General features: G+C 28.2%; 3 protein-coding genes and 1 long non-coding RNA gene across 5 annotated transcripts; 3 read left to right on the plus strand and 1 right to left on the minus strand.

Annotated features, from left to right (window-relative positions):
• Window positions 1–1,398: 1,398 nt before the first annotated feature.
• On the minus strand, window positions 1,399–2,628 carry LOC124420898. Its single transcript, XR_006941431.1, has 2 exons — window positions 2,446–2,628; window positions 1,399–1,781 (listed from the first exon to the last, which is right to left on the minus strand). It is a non-coding gene; the product is annotated as an uncharacterized LOC124420898 (long non-coding RNA).
• A 202-nt stretch (window positions 2,629–2,830) lies between these two features.
• On the plus strand, window positions 2,831–8,309 carry LOC111675391 (protein late bloomer). Its single transcript, XM_046955318.1, has 5 exons — window positions 2,831–3,056; window positions 7,264–7,446; window positions 7,517–7,684; window positions 7,767–7,964; window positions 8,039–8,309. Exons 1-5 carry the CDS (start codon window positions 2,997–2,999, stop codon window positions 8,114–8,116), a joined length of 687 nt encoding a protein of 228 aa, XP_046811274.1. The 5' UTR covers window positions 2,831–2,996; the 3' UTR covers window positions 8,117–8,309.
• A 3,526-nt stretch (window positions 8,310–11,835) lies between these two features.
• LOC111675392 (leukocyte surface antigen CD53-like) lies at window positions 11,836–17,931 on the plus strand. 2 transcript variants are annotated; one of them, XM_046955411.1, is made up of 6 exons: window positions 11,838–12,149; window positions 13,316–13,546; window positions 13,614–13,778; window positions 13,947–14,144; window positions 14,213–14,282; window positions 17,686–17,931. In XM_046955411.1, the coding sequence occupies exons 1-6, from the start codon at window positions 12,090–12,092 to the stop codon at window positions 17,784–17,786; spliced, it is 825 nt and encodes a 274-aa protein (XP_046811367.1). In that variant the 5' UTR covers window positions 11,838–12,089; the 3' UTR covers window positions 17,787–17,931. The 2 variants fall into 2 exon arrangements, with proteins under 2 accessions (XP_046811368.1, XP_046811367.1); XM_046955412.1 differs by lacking the exon at window positions 14,213–14,282 and having other exon boundaries at window positions 11,836–12,149.
• Window positions 17,932–18,205: 274 nt separating this feature from the next.
• On the plus strand, window positions 18,206–22,069 carry LOC111675402 (tetraspanin-9-like). The gene is made up of 6 exons (XM_023436168.2): window positions 18,206–19,142; window positions 19,445–19,556; window positions 21,154–21,336; window positions 21,396–21,560; window positions 21,630–21,827; window positions 21,894–22,069. The coding sequence occupies exons 2-6, from the start codon at window positions 19,497–19,499 to the stop codon at window positions 21,972–21,974; spliced, it is 687 nt and encodes a 228-aa protein (XP_023291936.2). The 5' UTR covers window positions 18,206–19,142; window positions 19,445–19,496; the 3' UTR covers window positions 21,975–22,069.
• The last annotated feature ends 1,498 nt before the right edge of the window (window positions 22,070–23,567 follow it).

Consider the following 23,567-nt stretch of genomic DNA (forward strand, 5'->3'; position numbering starts at 1 on the left):
AATAAATGATGAGTTAGAGCTTTTCTTTAAAAAAAAATTTGGATCGTGAATTTCCAACGTGGAAAGACTTCTCGTCTATTGATTTGTTTTGAGAGGTATTACATAAAGACACATCACCACGAATTGTAAGAGTGGGTACTAGAGTATTCAATTATTCGGGTTTTTGTCTTATTCGGTTTATTCGACAAATAATTATTTGGGGTTTTAAGTTGGCCGGTTAATAATCGGATAATTCAAAATTATTCGGTTAATCGAATAAAATGCAAATTAATGTATGTTGTTCTAAGAATTTTTTCTTTTCTACAATAATTCTCTTCCAATAACAAACAAAAATATAATTTTCAACTACTTTGAATTCAATTCTATCAATTTGTATCACATATATTAGAAATTATTTTATGTGAAATCTTCTTCTATACTTATAAATAAATTAAGTTTATTAAATTTATGCTTTGGAGACTTATCAACAAGTTCCAGAATTCATACGTTCCAATGAACTAGTCTATAACTACTTATGCTGCTGAAAAACTTATTAGAAATACACAACAATATTCCTCAAAACTGGATGTAGAAGTATAGTCGATATCATTATTTTCAAGATTTCTTTTCGGAAATCTGAATAGTTTCTGATTTTCCTACTTCTAAGAAGTACACCTTATTACAATGTTTCTAAGTATTGTTATAAAAATCATCCAATAAATATTCTTTATTATAGAAAAGTAATGAAGAAATTAATACAGAAACCATGGAAAAATTGTATTAGTTCTGCAACTAGTTCTAGAACACATGATTTTAGTCTGAACTCGTTCTAGTTTGGCGTTGAAACCAATAATTATTGTTCGAAATTATTACCTTCGGAACTGGTTATGAGGAAGCGTTATGGAATCGACACTCGTTATTTGGAACGCTTCTTTTTTAATCAATGATTTTTGTTTGAATACGTTAAAAGCAGATATCTTTCCCTTCTCTCGGTACCATTGAATTAGTGAGCTCTTTAATATCTTGTAGTTCAGTGGAATGCAAAAATATTCATTTGAATGAGTTTTCTATTACTATAAAAATATGTTTATAAATTTTTAATTTTTTAACATTTTTTTTCAATTGATTCCAAGAAGTTGTTTCGAAACAAGTATGCGTTCCATTGAACTAGTGTGGTAGCAATGTACAAATAGTTTCAAAGAACTAGTTCCTTGAAAACTATTTAAAAGTATTTAAGAACCACAACAATATTCTAAGGAACGGATTCCAGAAGTAATGGAGACACTACTAGTTGTTTAAGAATCTGAAGTGGTTCTCTTTTCACTCGTTCTAGAACTCGTAGTTTTTATAACAAGTTCTCAAGTTTTTCCTGGAAAAGTAAAGTTATTTTTTAAAAATAAATTTTTCTTAATCGGTTAATTGATATAAATTATTCGGTTTATTCGTTATTTGAAATTTGGAAATTTTCATTTATTCGAACGATTAATCGTCAAAAATTGATCGATTAACCGATCGACGATTAATCTTTTGAATACCATAGTAGGTACAGTCGTAGTCAACTTGAATGTGATTGCCGTAGTATGCGATGATGATGAATGGACCGGTAAAATTTTCCACTTTGATGTCTCTGTAGCCATCTCCGGTTTAAATTACATCGTTGACCACACGCCGCTTAAGATTAAAATATTAATACATAATAGGGTTCTATAGTTGAAACGACTATTTGCATTTAGTTAAAAGTCGACTTTTCTACTTGTTGCATTTTATGAATAGTCGATTTTTTATGCTGGTAATTGTAACACCTGAAAATATTAATCATCATAATCATATAGAATCACTTTTTGAATCGATTGAGCTGTGTCTGTCTATGTGTCCATGTAAACCTTGTGAGGAAGCTATAGGTTGCAATATTCAAGAATAGGGCTCTTTACAATTATTTCTCTCAATGTATGATGGTTCCATTACATATTATGTTTAGCATGTAAGTTTGTATGGAAACTATATAAAATTTTGAACCTATTCTTATGATTTTCATCCATGTTAGTCCCTGAACGAAAAAACAGTCTTGTAATAAAATTTGATGAAATATTGATGAATATTTCGATGTGTTACAAATGGAATGAAAAAATCAATATACCCCCATCTTATTGATGTTGGGTATAAAAACATCTTTTGCTTGTTTTTCAGTGGGATTACTATTAAATGTGCATCAAAAGGCAGACGAATCAGCAGACTTTAGAATCAGATAATAAAAAATCTTTACGATTCATCTTTATCTGCTGACTACCCGCAGTTTCCGTTTTGTTTTTAGTTTTACAAGAAAATATTTGTATTTTATGTTTGTATCTGCATCTTGTTGTAGAATGTATTTTTGTATCTTTTTTTAATGTTTTTGTTGTAGAGATGATCACTTTATATTTTTCATATCGGAAAACAAAAAGTGTAGGAGATTTATCTATTGTTTACCTGATCGGCCTGTGTCTTGTAAAGCTTTTGTCATTTTCTTAACATCTTTTTTTTGTAATTTTGATTTTTATTGTTTCTGTTCGAACGCGTGGACAATGTGTTGTTGTTTATCCATGTGGGAATATTTATTTGTCTTTCTGACAATTAAAATAACGTTGCATTTTATTCTCGAATCTGAGAGAATTATCGAAGAGATGACAATATTTGAAAGCACTAAAATTGTTTCTCTATCTAATTTTTGTTTTGAACATCTTATAAAAACAACGGATGTGTTGAGTTAAAAATTTAATGTGTTGATAAAACAAATTTTTTGTGAATATTAATTTTTACTCATCATTTTTGGACACAATGAATTTTATCTTTTGTCGTTATTTTGTGTTCAGTTCTTAATGTACGTGAATGAAAAACGGATGTTCTCGACAATTTTGCGAGTGTTAAGAAAGAAATTATTTATACAATTAATATAAACAAAGTGAAAAACACTTTATGTGTTTTGCAAAACGATATTAAAAGAGTATTTTAAATAAAGAAAACAATAATAGAATTTAAAAATGTATTTTACAACAAAAACCTACAAAATTATTACAATTTCATTAAATACAATATGTGGGGTAAGTGGCATTTTGTATTACCTGTTCAAGAGATTCATATTCAAATATATTTTGTACATTGTTTTAGAAGCAACATTAGTCATTGTTGGTTGGGTGGTCATTTTTAAAAATAAATAATAGAATATTAAAAATTATCGAAAGTTTTTAGTACTTAACAACCGAAATTATTTGTGCACGTTTGAGCATCATTTTGCTGGTAATTTATTTGTTTGAACGGCTGTCAGCTAGATAGGTCATTGTCATTATTTAACCTCTTCTAAATGAAATATTTTGTTAACTTTGTGTGATTTTATATTTTGTTTAAAACCAATTTTTTTTAATATTGTATGAGACATTCTTTATAGAAACCATAGATTGTCGATATTAAGGTCAAAGATATAAAATTGACTTATTTTCCAAGATAAAAAGTAGCACAGGGAAATTAGTCAAAAAAATAGGATACTGGGGGATAGCTTCGTTTAAGGGACTTAAAGTCACTATTAATCCCATGTATGCTATGTGAGGTATTTGAGGTCAAAGTTTACAAGAATCAGTTATTTATAAATATAAATATATAAATTATAAATATTTTACTTATTGCGATTCTAAAAATATTGCATAATATAAGTGAGAACAAATAGTTGATATTTTTGAAAATGTGTATAGTTCTGTCGCTCCTTACATTAGGCATTAAAGATTATTTTAGATTGTATTTACAATTGTTTCGCAATTATGAAAAAAAACTTATTTTCCGAAATAGGTTTAATATGGGGGCAAAATATATAGCTAATCATCATAATATTTGCAGAAGGTGTTTATTTTTATATGTATATTTCACATAACTATAAGCTAAATAGTCCAATCGGAAGGACGGCCATATAATACCCTACGCCTTTTACAAAAATTAAATGTAATTTTATTTTAAAGCATTTAAGTTGAATTGTACCTTGCCTCAGATATACATTTTATTATTGTTGAATAAAAATAAAATGAACTTTGATGGGGGGGGGGGGTCTTTTCATCGGGGCTAGGGTCATATGTGGATCTATTATTATGGAATTCGTGAGGGCCAACAAGTCTAGTATAGAACTTGGTTTTGCAGCTTTTTGACGAGATATGAGTATATTAAACATAATGTTTGGGGGCTAGGTGAAATAAGGGACCGATCTTAACCATTTTCAATTGGCTTTGTCCCATGGACAATAGAAGATGATGTCCCAAATTTCATTGAATTATCTTCAAAATTGCGACCTGTAGTTTGATTACAAGGTTTACATGAACGGATGGACGGGCAGATGGTCGTTATTTAGTGACACCTTTTCAGCTTTTTCAGTACTGTCAGTTTTCATAAAAAAAAGATTAGTTTTAGTGCCACCTTAAACAAGTAAATATTAAATTAAATGATTTATTTGACAAAAATTCGTTTTAATGAAAGAAAACCGTTGAAATATTCATTTTAAAGTGAAAAAGTTATTTAAAAATACATTTTTTTGTAATTTTAATCCCTGCCTCCATTAGGGACAAAATTTTCTATGATTTTCTATTGTCGGCATCGAGGTGCCGACTGCTGGGTATTAAGTTCGAACATACGTGTTCTATAGTCGGCACTTTAAAATTTCAAATTTTTCTATAGAAAATTCTATAGAATTATGAAAATTTGTATTTAACAATTTTCTCTTCAAAAATTATATGTATACGAGTTATTTTTGTAAAGAAAATTTATGTATAACACTTTTTTCTATAAAAATTTATGTGTATTACAATTTCCTCTATAGAAGATTGATTGTACAAAATTTGTTTCTATAGGGATAACAATTTTTCTATAGGTATAACAATTTTTGATACAAAAAATTATGTGTATAACAGTTTTTCTATTAAATATTGTGTGTATACCCAATTCTTTATATAGAAAATTACTTCAATAGAAGATTAACATTTTCTCTACAGAATATAATTTTCTATACAAAAAAATATGTGTATAACAGTTTTTTCAATTAAAACTTTGGCATATTGAAATTTTTCTAATAAAAATTACTTCTCAACTGTTTTTCTACAAAAAACATTATGAGTATAATAGTTTTTTTCTATAGTAAATTTCTAATATAACAATTTTTCTATAAAAAAGTGTTCTTATCATAATAACCTCTACGAAACTTATGTTTATTTTTTTTCCTATAGGAAATTGCATATTTTTATACAAGATTTTCTTTAAAAACAGTACATATACGACTTTTCCCTATAAAAATTACTTTTTTCTCTAACAAAAATTATAATTTCGTATAGAAAATTGCTTGTATAACTCAATTTCTATAAAAAAATGTTATTATGTATAATTATTACAATTATAATTATGTTTATAACATATTTTTCTACAGAAAAAACGATATTTTTACAGATATTTCTATGGAAAAAATTTAATTAACCATTTTCTTTGAAAATTGTGTATTTATCACTTTTTTCTATATAATTATGCCTTTTTTCAAACAAAAAACTACTGCCGACTATAGGGACACTTTTTGGCGGACTTAGGAACACTGGTGCCGACTACTGGAAAATTTGGTGTTTTTAACAAAATTTGCAAATTACTAAAAAATAGTAATTTGTTTTTCAAAAATGTTAAGTGGATCTGAAACTTAACTAAACACATAATTGTAATAACTAAAAATCATAGTAATAACATTTTTCGACTCTTTAAGGGGATAGTTCGAAAAAGAGCAAAACGTTAAACTGCCGACTACTGGTACATTTACCCTAGTAAAATATATTCTACGTTTGTGGAAAGTTCTAATAAAAAAGAGCACCATTCGTTTAGGAAAACACTTTTTTGTAAATTTTGTAAAAAAAAAAAATTATTTATAAACATAAACAATACAAACGGATAGACAAAAATTCAATATGTGTGTATAAAAATCAAAATTTTTTGTTTTTTGATCAAACAACCCGTAAGCATTTGTGCAAACACGAAACACCCTCATAAACTACACAACAGGCTTGCACAAACGTTTAGTATCCCTTTAGTATCCGAATTAAAAAAAATACATACTAATAGCTTATTTTATGTGAGTAAATAAACTATTTTTTTAACTTTTATAAAAATTGGATCAATAGGTTTAAATAAAATCAAATTTTTCGTTTTCCCCTTTTTGGTACTTTTTTATTTCGAAAGAAACTGCAAATATTTTGTTTAAATAAATATTACAGAGTTAGTTCACATATCTAACAAAAATACAGCAATGAATCAAAAAGCTTTCTTAATGTGCTATAAAAAAAGTACGAAACAGGTGTCTCATAATTTTGAAGGATGTGTCCAAAATATTTACAAATATTGTATTATGTTTATTATTAATAAGTTATAAAGGCACCAACAAGGTACCAAAATCACCTTTGTTACACATTTTCACCCCTCAAAAGTATGAATATCGAAAAAGAACCAGACACACATTTGCTCTGTTTAAGAGAAAAAGTAAATGCAATTAAAATTTTTCTTTTATTACTAATATTGAGATAATCAAGAAAACCTGTTTTACCCGTTTTTCCCTTATGTATCTACATATCCATTAACACATCTATTGTCAAAATTTCATGATTCTAGTATTAGCCACTTCGGCTGTGCAATGATGAATCAGTCAATCAGTAACGCTATTCCTTTGCGTCCTCTCTTGATAAGGTTTGTTTGGTATTGAAAATTAACAATATTGTAATGTATGGTAGACCATATTGACCCCACCTCCTTTAATGTTCCCTTTAATTAAACCACTTTAACGTTTATAACTGGCTATTAAGCCATTGCAGTATAGCGTTGAAATTCGACATAAACATGTGAGTCGGTCCATAATTGACCTTATTCCCCATATAAGGTACCCTTTATAAAATGACTTTAACACTCATAATAAGACTACCCGCTAGTTAAAAAAGGAACAAACCTCTCTCAATTAAATCTTTTGAGGATTGGCGCACAATTGACCTACTCCCCCATATAACGTCCCCCTCAGAAAATGTCTTTAACACTCATAACTCTCTTAATAACAGCAGCATAACAATCAAGTCCCATTAAACTTCTAAGATACATTTCAGTAATTAGATTTAACGTGTGGGTATATGAAGCACTCTTACTTGTTTTATGTATCCATTCGGATGAAATAAAGAATACCTTTCAAATATGTTATCATCTGTGGTATTTTAGTATATAGTATATATAGTAATGAAATACATTATTTAACTATTTCAGATTCTTGGAATATTGCTGACATGGTATGGAATATGGCTATATCAAAGTAATGATAACTCTACATTTGACCATGGTGAAAAATTGGGTGGAATACTAATCATTACATTAGGAGTGGTTGTCCTTTGTGTATCCATATATGGGATTGTGGTCGCTATAATGGAATGTAAGAAAATGCTAATATATGTAAGTTGATGACTTTTTTTTAATTCTTTAATCAAAAATGTTCACTTATAAAAATATGTTGTTTATAAAGTTTGCAGTTTTATTGGTTGTTTTAATTGTCATTCAATTCATAATGGTCAGCATAACCCACAGTGCTATCAATACAACAGTATCAAAAAGACTTAAAGAAGGTTTCGATGAATTATGGGATACAAAATATCAAAATCCCAATGCAACACTGTCTATATATGAAGAGTGGGTAAGTTATTGTTATTCCTATTAAAGGAAAAGATTTCTGCTTATACAATTGCATAATTTTAAATATTATTAAAAAATTTCAGTTGAAATGTTGTGGCAAAAATAGTGCAGAGGACTATTTTCTCTTAGATAAAGTGCCTCCATCTAGCTGCTGTGAAGATCACAATTGCACAATTATTTACAATTTATACACTGTTGGATGTGAGGAAAAATTTTATAATTATGTTAGAGCCAAAACAAATTATTTCAATATTCTTAGCTGGTTGTTAATTACGGTGGAGGTTAGTTTTTTTTCAATTTTTACTTTTACCCATAAAACTATTAACTTATATTTATTTTTTTATTAAACCCACAGTTTATCGGATCTATTTTTGCCTGCGTTTTAGTTGACAGCATACGAAATCACAGAGATCGCCAAAGGTTTTATAGTTAAATTAATATAAATTAAGTATATAGGGTCATATTTTAAATAATTTAACAAGGGTTTAGGGAATAAATTTTGTATGAAAATTTATTCTATAAATCTTTGAATAATGTCCATAATGTTTTTATTTTAAATAAGTATTGTATATATCAAATAACTAATAGATATCATAATTTTTAATTATAAATTATTTATACTTATTTTTCAAAGTCTTTACAAATCTTTAAAAAATAAAACATAAAATTAAATTATTGATTATTATAAATATTTTACAATATTTTTGATATTTAAGTAATATCATCAAAATTTGGACATATTTTCTGCAAGTTGGTGATGAAGTCGAGCCGGAATAGCTTTCTTAATAATATAATTTCTTTTCAGAATACATTTACTTTTGAATATGTTTATGTACGTTCATAGGACCGATTTAAAATTTTCAAAAATTGTAAAAATTTTATCACCCTAATGTATCGTTCATTTACTACATGACTGGCACAGCGTATTACAAATTATGGGCCTTTATAGAGCATTTTATCTAAATATTTTCAAAAATATCTTCTATTTTCGATGTTAAGGTGATTTTTCTGCTGTAAACGCCTTTTTATATACATTTCATATTAAATTCTTATACTTTTTTCTTTTTAATGTTTGGAATTTGATAATTTCTTTAAAAGTTATTTCAAAACACTTATGTATCAACACATCGCGAAACATCTAATCGCGATTTCTAAATTTTCCTTATTTACCACTTTATTTGATGGGGTTGATCAATTTAACTGGGCGGTATCAGCAGTCTAATTGAACCAATATGTTAATATTAACAAGTGAGATATTGGGCTGTGTCAAATTTCATATACCCACCATTAAAACTTCTACCATATAACGTAAAAGGAATGCTCCCCTATAAACATCAGGGTGATATTTGAAATATGTCTTAAGTCAATTATGTTTTTAAAACAAAATATTTTTGACAAATTTTTAAACCTTGAACGTATGAGAAATTTTTTGAAGAGGGCCTTTATATGCGTAAATTATAAACCGATACTCATAAAATTGTGTACAAAGAATTCATTTTGTATAGAACTTGTTAATTTTAAATTCCATCGCAATACTCGTATTTTAAATAAGGAAACTCGTATTCCTGAAGGGTATCCAATAGGGGTGTTAATGGACTAAGTATGGATAGGCCAATTATGGACCTATCCACATAAAAGTTGGTATTTTTTAGCCAGTAACGAGCGTTAAAGTAATTTTTTTGAAGGGGACTTTGTTTAGGCGGTAGAGAGGTTTTGGTTCGGAATAAACTTACTTATATCAAATTTCATCGCTATTTTGGGGTTAAAGTCATTTTCTGAAGGGGACATTATATAGTGGGTAAGGATAATTATGGACCGATTTGGTAGAAAGATTTTGACTCATATGAAACTTATTTCTCGAATTTATGCGTCTATACCAATATTTCTATGTGTTACAAACGGAATGACAAAATCAATATACCTACCATCCTTTTTTGATGGTGGGTATAAAAAGGTTAAAGATAAAAAATATTTTAATTATAATATAAACACAGCGGTGTTTGTATTGTAATAAAGTATGAATTGTACCGTAAAATTCGCTAAATTGACCACACTGTATATGTCAATCGTTGCAAAATAAAACTACTATAAGTGCATGTGCATATGATGCAATATATGCAAAAACAACACAAAGACTTTGACAGTTTGACTTTTTAAAAACAAAACATATGTATTGTTGTGGTTAAAGCTACTTTTACGTTATACCACTGTAATATGATCTGTCAAAATATGTTTTTTTATTAAAACACAACTAACAAAATATTAATTTTTGAAAACAATATATTTTTGTTTTAAACCGTGAGCGTATGAGTAATTTTCTAAAGAAGACCTTTATATGTGTCAATTATGAACCGATACTCATAAAATTTTGTACACAGAAAAAACTGAAAATGAGTTTTAATTATCAAAATAATTGTATCAAGCAAGTTTTGCACCTATAACCAAAATGATGATATCAATTACCAAATTTGTAAAAAAGTAAAAATATATATTTTTTTCCAAATAACGAATTAATCATAACAATTAATGTCAATAATTGAGACAATATTAAAAATTGATTAATTCATTAATTGTATAAATAAAATATTTAATAAATATAAAATTGTTTTTTTTATTAATTTATTAATCAAATAAATTAAACTGTTTGATAGAGAATTTTTTATAAATCAATTAAGAAGGTGATTAAAACAATCAAATTATTAATCGATTACACACAACGTTAAAGGAATACTAGACCTTTAACAATGCGTTCAGCATTTTGAAAAATTTTCACTTTATTGACACAATTTAACATATAAAGTGTTTCATAAATTGTAAATAAACTTGAATATTATATGCCTAAAATTTTATGGACTATTTAAGAATTATAAATATTGCTAGCACAAAAATTAAAAAAATATTAAAAAAATCTAAAATAGAAAAGAAGGCGAGAAATTTTTTTCCAATCAATTAAAAAATTACTTGAATTAATTAAAAATTTAATCAAAATTTTACAATTTAGTTTCAAACAGTTTCAAAAAACGAGATAATTAAGACAAATAAAAATTTGTTTAAATAAAAAATAAGGAAAATTAAAACATGTTAATTGAAAATAAACTACCGATAATTTTTTCTGTGAAGGGGGCCTTATATGAAAGGTGGGTATGGACCGATCCTCAAATAATTTGGTAAAATGACTTTTGTTCCATATGATACACATGTCGAATTTTATCGCTATATTCGTACTTCTGAATCAGTTATGCCCGTTAAAGCTGTTTTTTGAAAGTGAACTTTTATGGGGGCAATCCAAAAACGGGGACCGATATTGCTTATATACAATACCATACAAACCTTGCTAATAGAGAATATTTATATAAAATTTCAACTGTCTAGCTCCTCCCTTGTGGGATCTATAGTGATTTCATCAGACGGACGGATATGGCTTTTACAATTTAATAAGGATCCAGAATACTTTTATGGGTCTATGACCAATATTTCAATGTGTTACAAATGGAATACCAAAATCAATAAACACCCCTTTTTTATGGTGGGTATAAAAAGAAACATCTGTTTCCATACCACTTTTTTATTGTCTTAAAACAATAGTGTAAAAGCCAAAAAAACAAATCATACGACTTTAATTCGGACAGAATGTCTTATAGTCTAAAAGGCCCCTAAGTTTGCTATGTAATAGAGTTGCAATTAAAAAAGCTGCCAGATTAATGCATATGAATGTGAGTATATGTTTATAAATAAATGTATTTTTTAAATTTAATTAAAAATTTATGAAGATTAAAACGAGTAAAGGCCCAAATTGACTAAACAAGCGGTGTAAAGATAAAGAACAAACAATATACAAATTTTGTGCATTTATGATGAATTCATATAACCAAAATAAATAATATTTATTTATATTAGCAAAATAAATATTAATTATGAAATACTTACATATTTATAAAATACAATTTTAAATTTCTTGTACCGTGTTTTAATTTTTTTATTATTAAACATTCGTATTTACATGGTTGGGAAAAATTTTAGCGAAAAAACTATTGTGGCAACATTGCACATAGTTTGAAAACATTTGTTGTTTTTGGACAGTAGTCACAACCTTATAAATACGTTTAGAACAAAACTATTTAATTCACAATTTGACAACAATAATTTAACTTACAAATTGAAAACATACATACTTAAATAGTGTCAAACTAAATTTGTTGCTTTCAAAAATTTAAAGCAATTTATATATGAATAAATTTTTATAAAAGTGATAAAGTTTCAATTTGCTCTTTATTCTTTTGAACAATTGCCTTCTTTTGGTGGATGCATTTACATATCTACAGCAGATTAAAAACTTATATAAATTTTTATGTTTGTAGATTAATTAAAGTAATAGAGTTTATGGTTTAAAAACAAAAATAAACAAAATGGGTTTAAGTGATTCAACGATTAAAAAAATTTTGTTATTCTTAAATTTTATATTTGTGGTAAGATCTAACTAACTGAAATTTAAATATTTATAATATTTTTTTTATTTATGAATGTATTAATAATATGTTTTATTAAAACAAATCGTTTCGGTGTTTGTTCTCTAAATTATAACTATAAATGGAAAAAAATCAAAAGTGATTTATTATCCCATTTTCACAATGGTTAGTTATTTTTTAACTTTATGTTATATTGACAGTTTCATGCAAAAATTTTCTTAACTGGAAGAATAAATACCGATTAAACGATAACTGGAGGCGGTGAAAATGGTGGTTAAAGTTAAATATTCATTGTACAAGAGAACTTTTTTGTACTTAAAAGTTATTTTTTTGAATTATCTCTAAACCTAGAAACATTAAATTAAACATGTAGTGCCGGGAGTAAATGAGAACCTACAAAAGGTTATTTTTTGGTACTTTTTTATACTCACCATCAAAATAGATGGAGGGGGCGTCATTCCGTTTGTAACACCTCGAAATATTGGACATAGATCTTCAAAGGTATATAGAGCTAGGGTGTTGAAACTTTACACAAATATACCCCATAGGTTTGATTGGTATTGAAAATCGGTAATGTTGGTTCAAGTTTTCGCATAGCCCCTATACAAGTGTCGATCCGAAAAAACAATTTAAATTTAGGTATAGTGAAGAAATTCGTCATAAACAAGTTTACTTAATTTTTTGAAAATCGGGCTTTGAAACATCTGATATGAATTAAATATAAAAATGCGTATATCTGGCTAACAATTAAAGCTAGGAAAGTCAAATTTTACATGCAGAACTTTGACAATCATGTGAACACATAGAGATAAATGAGCGGACTTTCAATGGGGCCTTTGCATCTCCCATATGAATTAAATACAAATTTTCGTATATCTGACAAATTGTATAATTAAAATTGTTTATAGGTAGTAGTTTTTTCATATATTACTTGGTAATGAGTGCTCATTATCAACCACATCATTTCATTTAGCTGAATAGGTTATATCTGGTAAAAAAACAAAGCAATTTTGGTTTCTTATAGCCCAATCGTCTACGGCGTTCATTTAACAAACAGGGGGTTCGTGGTTCGAACCCCCTGTTTGTTAAATGCGTGATCAAAAAAAATATATATCTTAATTACTTACATACATTTGCTATAGACTTTAATTTTTATTTTGTTCTAGGTCTTTGGACTGATATTGATATTTATTGGAATTGTCCATTTTTTAACTGCAGAACATCTCCAACTTCATCATAAAGACAATTTTATGGAATCTATATTTGTTACCATATTTGTTTCCATGATAATAAAGGTTATTGGATTAATCATTATTGCAGTTGGTGTCATCGTAACACTCTTTGCAATGTTCGGTTGTTGGGCAGCCATACGAGAGTCCAAAACAAAATTAATAATTGTGTGTATAAATAGGAAATATTAGCAATTATTTAAAATAATTATATTATTTGATTTTATTTAAACAGTATTTTTCAGCATTGACTATTTTAGTATTGGTACAATTATTATTAATTACTATTGGAGTAACTAGTCAACAAAATGATACATCCGATACTGTTAACTCTGGATTTGATCGACTGTGGTTGAAGGAAAACTATCAAACAAGCGCATTAGCAGAATTTGAAAATTTGGTAAATATTAATGAACGAATAAAATGAATTATATATATCGAGAAACAATAGTACAAAATCATTAAAATATTTAATATATTTATGCAATAATTAAAAACTTATTTTATTAAATTAAATATGCATTACCTTTATGTTTATATGATATTTAATAACATTTTCTCTAATTAGTTACAATGTTGTGGTGTCAATAGTACCGACGATTATCGACGAATAGATCATGAAATACCAGAATCTTGTTGCAAAGATCAAAATTGTACCATCCCTGAAAATGTGTACAAAGAAGGTTGTGAATCAAAATATAAGGAATATATGCACAACAGAGTATCGTTAGTCAATATTGTTATCATTTTGTTAATATTTGCAGAAGTAAGTAATTTCATTTATTATTTGCTATAAAACATAATAATTTATGTATATACTTTTCTCTTCAAAAGATTATATCTTATATATTTAGTTGGCTTTTATATAGCAGTCTAAATAACAAAACCCGACGTTTAAAGCACAGTGAGTTGTAATGTTTTTAAGAAACGCTTCTTATTATTAAGTTGCATAATTTAATTACATGCTTCAGTACCATACAGAAAAAACTAGTTTAAACAAGTATGAATGTATAGTCGGGCATAGCCGACTATATAATACCCTACACCTGTCAGTATGTATGTTAAAAATGGGAATTATTTAAAAAAATAAAGCATTTGGTTTGTTTTTTTTTTTTAACTTTACTTCGGAGTATTTTTACTTTTATTTTGGCAAAAAAAAAAAAAATTTACAAGAAGGGGAGTAGGGCAAAATATGGCCCTATCCTTAAAAATGTTGGTAGGGGGAGTTAAGTCTTCTTCAATATTATTTATGTAGAATTTAAAAGTGTTATTAGTGTTTGTAAGTGAATTTTGATCTTTAAGTCATTTTCTGAAGGGGAGTTTGTATGGGGGATAGGATCAAATGAAGCCCGATCATTACAAAAATCGGTAGTGTCATTTAAAGTTCTATAAAACTAAGTTTTGTCGACTTTTGTTAACATAATAGATCATTTAAATTAATTATAAGCCAAAAGGCCCTATTTGGGGTGTACGGTTGTATGGGGGCTAGTCGAAATAATGGACCGATTTTAACCATTTTCAAAAGGCTTCGTCCAAAGAAGCGTGTGTGCCAAAAGAAGCGTGTGTGCCAAATTTCATCTAATTATCTTCAAAATTGCGACCTGTACCTTGCGCACAAGGTTTACATGGACAGCCAGCCAGCCAGACGGACGGACATAGCTCAATCGACTCAGAAAATGATTCTAAGCCGATTGGTATACTTTAAGGTGGGTATTGGACGAATATTTTTCTATGTTAGAAACATCAGCACAAACCCAATATACCCTCCCCAATAAAGTGGTGTAGGGTATAAAAAATAATAAGAAGAATAATCACAAATTTTAAAAGAAGAGGCTAAACTTTTTTAAAGTCACTAAAATGATTTTATTTATATTGTTCTACATAGTTATGTACATATATACGAATACAAAATAAATATATTTACTTTTGGAGCATATTTGTGTTGTAATTGGCCAGACATTTTTAATTAAGTATGTAGATCCTGGATTAAGTGATAACCCGTTAAAATATAGAAACCATTTTTGGTAGTTTTTCGTTCTTCAAAAGTTTAAAATAGAACCCATAAAAGGAGACAAAGAGTACTTTTTGAAATATTTATATTATTAGAATCGTTAAAAAAGATCGGATTAGGTGTGAATCCATAGAAGGGATTCTTTTCGATCTTTTTCCCTGGTTCAAATGGCACTTTTTGATTTTTTTATATTTAACCTAGATATATGAAATTAAACATGCAAAGCCCGGATTAAGTGAGAATACATAAAATGGGCTTTTTGTTTTTCATTATTCAAAAGGTACTTTTTGATTTTTGGTAATAAAATTCTTACTGACTGTTTTTTAACACATAATGGTGAAGGGTATATAAGATTCGGTACAACCGATTAATTTAATTCGATTGAAATCAAAATAATATTTCAATATGGATTCTAGGAAATGTTTCAATATTGCTTCGCTTGAGTTTGACCTTCACAAATTATTGGTTAACATTATTTGATTTTACTAAAACTTCAGACATATGTGAATGTTATATTCTGAAAAGTTTTTCTATATATATTGCATAACAGTAAAGAATAAAGAGAGATATCGATCTCATTTCTTTAATTTATTATTGCCTTCTTTATAAACCATGATGAAATTTGGACCAAGCATGTTTTTTGGCACAAGGACGAAGCCTATTGAAAATGGTTGAAATCGGTCCATTATTTCACCTAGCCCCCATACAACCGTACCTCCCGATTTGAACTTTTGATGTTATAATTACGTCAAATATTCTGCTATCTCTCTAAAAATTGGCACAAATAAGTTTTATATAAGTATAAATGATACTGCAGATTTTCGTAAGAATCGGCCTATATTTGACCCTAGCCCCCATACAAACCCCCCTTCAAAAAATGACTTAAACGTCTAAAATTGACTTGTAACCATTTGTATCGCAATGAAACCCAACAAAACTAACTGTTATTTAGAAATATATCCTTTTCCCAAATTTACCGAGGATCGGCCCATATTTGACTTATATAAAGCCTCATTTAGAAATTTTAGTTTTTTATCAATAAATGGCTTAAATATTTTGGAATTATGGTAATATTCAACATAAAAGTTTCTTTACAAAAAATAAAAATTTTATAAAAGTAAAAATTGTAAAAGTATACTCATGGTGTAGGGTATCATATGGTCGGCCATGCCCGACTATACTTTCCTACTTGTTTTTAAAATGTAAAACTTTGTTAGTATGTACCTACAAATGATAGAAATAAATAAAACTTGTTTACTTATGAATGGATATTAATTTATTATTAATTATGATCATAAGGGAAATTTTTTATAGTAAACAACATGTTAGTGAGTCGTACTTAGTTGACAATGTGGTACCCTACAAATTTAAAATGAGGTATCATTTTTGTAAAGATACCCAAAATTAGTCTCTCCCGAGTCAAAAGTAATATACGGCACAAGACGGACGAATACTTAATTGAATATTTAACATCGATTTCTGTTGGTTAAATGCCATTTAAATATTGAAATCTTGATCACAAAAGCCCACGGGATATTAGTATCGATATTGCCCCACCGGATCTTCAGGGTCCATCATTAAATCTCAACTAGATTGAGGCCAGTACTTAGGGCTGACCATTTAATCAATCGGAAATTTTTTTCTGTTATGTCATTTTTACGATTTCTGACGTGTGATTTGGGTCGCTATCCTGCGGAGAAATTAGTTATTTCCCAGGCGTTCATACCCAGCAAAAAGAGAACTTCCAAAGAAGTAGGATTAAATCCATAGAAGTACAGAAAAATACCTAAAGAAGTGATGATTTTTAAAAGGACTTTTCATAGGAAACATTTGCTTTTTAATTGATTCCAAATTCAATACAACTAAAGTTTCTCAGGAAGTTATTTTTATGTTCTTTTTTTTGGAAATTATTAAGAAGTGAAATTGTAGTATTATAGAATGCAAGTAATTTTACTCAAATAATATTAACATAATAAATAATTTAATTATATGCATTTATCAATTAACTCAAAACTTTTTAGCACAAAAAATATACCTTCAGTTAAAAAAAAATATATATTTTTTTCGCTTCTTTGGAAGTCAATAACCATCACTTCCACAGAAGGTAAAAATTCCCTTAGAGCTTCTTTTGAGGTGGTGATAAATGTTATTCCTTTGGAAGTACATCGTTTTATTTTTGCTGTGTATAGACAAATGTAAAACCGCGAACCTTCAAAATAAAAAGAATGCTGTATATTGTAGTCCGGTCTCTGAACTGGACACTTGTAACAATAGAAAATCTTGCTACCTTTTTCAGGATTTTTGGAGCGTGAAAAACGATTACGGCACAGAGTTACCTTGGACCCAATGCAAAGTATCGAGGAAATATTGAGCAAAGATGACTATCGGACTTTGTAAAAAATGCTAGACTTACAAAAAGATTTCGTGGCGATCAAAACTGATAACATGCGGCTTTTTAGTTAGAAATTGATGCATTTTGGTTTAAATTGTAATTAATTTCTTAAATATTATGTAAAACAGAAATAAAAAATATTGGATTTGCTTTCTTAGTTTTATTTTTATTTCAAATAAAGTGCACAAATTACAAACATGTACTCACACTTGCTCGCCAGTGTAAATTATTAGGTTAGTTCATGAAAAAAATAATAATAAATAAAATATATAGGAACTACTACAGCTTCTATACATTTCAAATTATTATTACATTATTACGCTAAAAACGGAATTTGATATTAATTCAAATATTTATAAGGAAAATTTAAAAAGAAAAATAAACTATTTTGAAATCTTGGTAATGAGAAATGTGGGTAATGTAGTTATTTTATACACTATCAAGTCATTATAAAAACAATTATCTGGAGCGTGTGTCCAGGTTAGTCAACAGTAGAAGTTTTTGTTTCATTGAAAAAATGAATTGTACTATTCATCTTTACATTTCTGTAAAAACCGTTCCAATAGCACGATTAAATCCGAAAAAGTCGGTTAAGCACATTTGTATATAGATATTTTTTGGTCATCGTCGAAAATATAAGTAGTTTACTGGCCTATTTACCGGATAAGTATAGATTTTGCTGGATAAACTTTAGAACCGATGACAGTACCAATCTTTTAGTGTTCTCATGCTACTTCAATTCACTCTCTTAGAAAAAAATAAAAAAAGAAGCTCCCTAATGAATATTAATACGTCTGTAACTAGATCGCGTAGGTTAATGATTTATCTCATAAATATACGTTTGAACTTGCTACAAAATTGAAACAAGTCGGAAAAATATGGTCAAAACATCCAAAACAATAAACAACAAATAAAAAAATAAAACAAAAACCCACTTATCTTTTACGAATAGTAAATTAACAACAAAAGCAACAAATGGAAATTGTTGTAGTAGGAGGTGAGAGTAGAACCAAGATCTCAATGAACATTTTGTTATTATTGTTGTTGTATTTTAGTGAAGTCAACTGAATTGAATAGAAAGAACAAAATTGCATGAGAGATGACGATTTGTATACAATTCGTAGTATTTGTGTAAGTGTGGCGATATTTTTAAGATACTAATGAGCAAAAATATATTAGATATCCATGGAGCATTTTATGGCAACAAAAAATAAATATTAGATAGAATCTTTTTCGAAACAAAACAAAAAATAAATAAATCTCAGTCAATTTTCATTTGTGAAACAGAACAGTTTAATAATTCAATATTTTAAAAAAATATATTCAAAACAACAGAACAAGCTGATCAATTTGTTAACCATGTAATTTTGATGTTGATTTTTAAATTGTCAACTCATTCATAAATAAATAGATACAAATAAGTATTTTAAAATTTTGTAAATACTTTTTTAAAATAAAAGTGAAAACTTGAAATGATTAATTTTCTATTTAAGCAATTTGCAATTATATTTCTTACAAAAAAAAAAAAAACATAAAAGTAATTTCGAGTGCATCATCTGATCAGACAGATAAACAGTTTTTAAAACAAAAATTACGTCATTTTCAATATTTTTAGATTAATTAATTTTAATAAGAAATTTATTTGAAATTTTATTATTTGCAGCTGAAGTGTGTTGAAAATTATAAAAATTTTCTAAATTGATCAAATAAATAAGATGGGTCTGGCTGCTACCACAATTAAACACATTTTGTTGCTTTTAAATTTTATATTTACGGTAAGTTTGCATTAAAAATTTTAAAAATCAAAAATATTGTGAATTTCTTTTTCTTTAAATATAAACATTTTCACTCACTAAATGTAAATATTTACGTTTTATTTTAAAAATAGATTTAATATTTGTTTGGATTTTTTCTTGGAAATAGTGCTCTTTTCAAAATTGAATCCAAAATCCCACAATTTTGATGATTATCAGTTTATATTGACGCCACACAATGACATATGTTCTTAGCGAAAACATGGCTTGTACTTCACTACTACATACTGTATGCATTACTTACATGCAATTGTAAAGCTACATATACACCGTACACGCTGCGTTGCAACGCAGGAAGATCTGACATGTTGGCATGAAAATGTTCAGAAAACGTCTAACAACCGTTAGACATAAAATGAACATAAAATTTTGGTCTTGCAGCGTTTTTAGAAAAAGTATTTTGAGTATATATGTTTATGACGAATTAAAGTATAAAACAGCAAAATATGTTTTTATTTTTATATTTTTTGTTTTATTTTACTAATGACAAATCTACACCATCCCCTTGTCTTGCCTTATGGTCCCCTTTTACTCTACTGTAAAACATTAATATTGTCAGACATTATGTTTTCTTACAATCGTATGAATTAAACTATTTCTCCATTGTTTTACTTAAGACTTTGTAATTATAGTTTCCAAAGTGAGGTTAGTTTGAAAGGTTTATATTCTCCTATTCCTACTACAGCAGATTCAAAGAAATACAACTAGTTCGCTATATTGCTATATAAACTTTGTACTTTATAATTATCCAATAATTGTTCGTTCCCAAGTTATTTATAAATTTTTCTGTTATGCTATGTATACATAGTTGCCAGAAAGCATTTATCTGACAATATATATTTTCTAAACATTTTTTCCAACTATGTACGATTTGACAACCATGTATACGTAAATTTACTAACTGCATTCTCTGAATCTTCTTCTGAATACTTTCATCCAATTCTTCTCTTAATTCTGAGTGTTCATTCAGAATAAGTTTCATTGTACTTACTTTGACCTGATTATGATTTGAAGACTTATCATCTTCCTCCCGTCAAGTTAATCGAACAGTGATTCTACCCACTGTCTTATTATTCTAAGTGGTTTTATGACATTCTCCAGCCTACGTCTTTTATAATCGGTCCCAGTGGTCCCTTTTAATTACAGCAAGTAAATTCGCTCATTCTACTAATAACCTAGTACCAATATGATGTAAAGGTTATCTCTTGAAATTTATTTGCTTAAGTTTTCCTAACAGTTTAGTACGATCAAAAATTATAACATTTCGGCTGTTAAATCTGTTAACCTCAGTCGGTGCCTCAGTTTACATATTTCGTTATTTTAGGGGTAGAGGACTAGAATCTAAAGTAATGATTTGGAAGACATCCTGTTCAAGAGAGTAGAAAGGCAGTTTTAATTTCCACCAGGTGGAAAATGAGATTCCATTTGTAATTTAAAAGCCTCTTCTATATCCCACAATATCTTGCCCAAGGATTCAAGTTGAAAAGGGGTTTGAAAAGGATTACTATTTTTATATTCTCAAATCTAAAATAAGAATTTTCCTCTTCTTCTTTTTTAGGTCTTGGGTCTGATATTGATTAGTTTTGGCATATTTATTTTAATAAGCGGAGCAGAAAACAAAGTCGATCATGGAGAAAATGTGGCCGGAGGAATTATAATAACTCTTGGTGTCATCATATTAATTATTGCAATATTCGGTTGTTTGGCGGCCATACATGAATCGAAAAGAAAATTAATAATTGTGAGTATAAAAATCATGAAATACGATTATTTTAACTTATTAAAAAATTGTCCTTACAGTATGTTTTGATATTGACAATATTAATATTGATACAATTATTATTGACGAGCATGGCATCGCATGGTACTCAAGACGGTTTAGCCGGTAGTGTTAAGCAAGGTTTCGATGAGTTGTGGCTCCTGGAAAACAAAGAACCTGGAGCACTAGCTTATTATGAAGATTGGGTTAGTACATTCATGATTCATATTTAAGTTTGATAAGTTCTTTGTAGATTAACGAATATTTTTTTTCAGTTACATTGTTGTGGTGTCAATAGTACAGAAGATTATCGTCTAATAAAACATGAAATACCGAAAACATGTTGCAAGGAACACAATTGCGCCTTTCCGGAAAATATCTACACAGAAGGTTGTCAAATAAAATTCGAGGAATATTTGTCTGATAAAATGCTGACATTCACTATTGTCAACATTTTACTGATCATAGGAGAGGTAAGTGCTTGAAAATGTTTAAAATGTTTATCTTAATAATTAATGTAATACTTTCCATTTGTATAGATTATTGCTGCAATATTCGGCTGGCTTTTATATAGCAGCTTAAAAAACGAAAGTCGACGTTCAAATCTTAGTTGGATGTAATTTAAATAGTTTAAGTTAAATGTTTTTATTATACTCGATTGATTGGATTAATTTGAAAATAAATAAATAAATTTTTCCATTACATTAAACTTTTAGAATGTTCGTTTTTTACAATATTGTTCTAAAAATTTGCGACAATTCAATTTAATTTTTTTAGTTGTTAAACCCATTTGCATTTCAGGTGACGATATCTAAATCATAAGAAGACTACATACTTAAAATTAGTGCAGGATGTAGTACTTATTGAAAACTAAGTAGTTGGGTAAGTATAGGTCATTACCAAATATTTGCTGGGTTATTAATAGATATATTAGAACCATTAACAAATAGCTGACGTAGGGTGTTATACATATAGTATTATAAGTATAGTTAAGTGCAGTCGAATTTTTAGTTGTTAAACCCATTTGCATTTCAGGTGACGATATCTAAATCATAAGAAGACTACATACTTAAAATTAGTGCAGAATGTAGTACTTATTGAAAACTAACAATTTTTCATAAATATTTTTATACCCTTCACCTTCGTGAGAAGGGTATATATAAGTTTGTCATTCCGTTTGTAATTTCTATAATATAATTTTCCGACCCTATAAAGTATATATATTCTGGATCCTTATAGGTAGCGGAGATGATTAAGCCATGTCCGTCTGTCCGTCCGTCTGTCTGTCTGTATGTTTGTTGAAATCAGTTTTTAGAAGACCCCAGATATCTGCGAGATCCGAATCTTCCATAATTCTATCAGACATACGACCGGCAAGAACGCTATTTAAAATCAGCAAAATCGGTCCATAAATAACGGAGATATGAGCAAAAAACCGAGACAACCTCTGAAAATTTCATATAAAATTTAGATTTTTTATTCATGCTCAGACAGAAACTGCAAAAAACAAAAACAAAATACATAACAATACGGTAAATATTGTAATTGTAATTTGTTTATAAAAGCAAAGCAGAGCAAGAGCAGCAGAGCAAGAGTAGCAGAGCGAGAGCAGCACTAATGTTTTGTTATTGGCTAGAAATATGAAATTAAGTATGTAGAGCCTGGATTAAGTGAGAACCTATAAAAGGGGACTTTCTGGTACTTTTTCGTTCTTCAAAAGGTATTTTTTGAAATTTCTATAATATTGAACCTAGAAACATGAAATTAAGTATGCATGGCCCGGATTAAGTGAGGACCCAAACAAGGGGAGTTTTTGGTACTTTTTTGTTTTTCAAAAGGTACTTTTTGCAATTTCTACAATATTGAACCTAGAAACATGTAATTAAGTATGTATGGCCCGGATTAAGTGAGGACCCATAAAAGGGGACTTTTTCGTTGTTCAAAAGGTACTTTTTGCAATTTCTACAATATTGAACCTAGAAACATGTAATTAAGTATGTATGGCCCGGATTAAGTGAGGACCCATAAAAGTGGACTTTTTGGTACTTTTTCGTTCTTCAAAAGGTACTTTTTGCAATTTCTACAATATTGAACCTAGAAACATGTAATTAAGTATGTATGGCCCGGATTAAGTGAGGACCCATACAAGGGGACTTTTTGGTACTTTTTCGTTTTTCAAAAGGTACTTTTTGCAATTTCTACGATATTAAACC

The sequence above is a fragment of the Lucilia cuprina genome, chromosome 6 (genome assembly GCF_022045245.1).
Source record: "Lucilia cuprina isolate Lc7/37 chromosome 6, ASM2204524v1, whole genome shotgun sequence".
Lineage (NCBI taxonomy): Eukaryota > Metazoa > Arthropoda > Insecta > Diptera > Calliphoridae > Lucilia > Lucilia cuprina.

Excerpts from the sequence above, each read along its gene's own strand:
- LOC111675391 (XM_046955318.1), top strand. The coding sequence starts at position 2,997 with ATGTATTTTACAACAAAAACCTACAAAATTATTACAATTTCATTAAAT. Across the intron at positions 7,685-7,766 it reads TGTCTATATATGAAGAGTGG|TTGAAATGTTGTGGCAAAAA; the intron begins GTAAGTTATTGT and ends AAAAAATTTCAG. Across the intron at positions 7,965-8,038 it reads GGTTGTTAATTACGGTGGAG|TTTATCGGATCTATTTTTGC; the intron begins GTTAGTTTTTTT and ends TTAAACCCACAG.
- LOC111675392 (XM_046955411.1), top strand. The coding sequence starts at position 12,090 with ATGGGTTTAAGTGATTCAACGATTAAAAAAATTTTGTTATTCTTAAAT. Across the intron at positions 12,150-13,315 it reads TCTTAAATTTTATATTTGTG|GTCTTTGGACTGATATTGAT; the intron begins GTAAGATCTAAC and ends ATTTTGTTCTAG. Across the intron at positions 14,283-17,685 it reads AACCCGACGTTTAAAGCACA|GATTTTTGGAGCGTGAAAAA; the intron begins GTGAGTTGTAAT and ends TACCTTTTTCAG.
- LOC111675402 (XM_023436168.2), top strand. The coding sequence starts at position 19,497 with ATGGGTCTGGCTGCTACCACAATTAAACACATTTTGTTGCTTTTAAAT. Across the intron at positions 21,337-21,395 it reads CGAAAAGAAAATTAATAATT|TATGTTTTGATATTGACAAT; the intron begins GTGAGTATAAAA and ends TTGTCCTTACAG. Across the intron at positions 21,561-21,629 it reads TAGCTTATTATGAAGATTGG|TTACATTGTTGTGGTGTCAA; the intron begins GTTAGTACATTC and ends ATTTTTTTTCAG.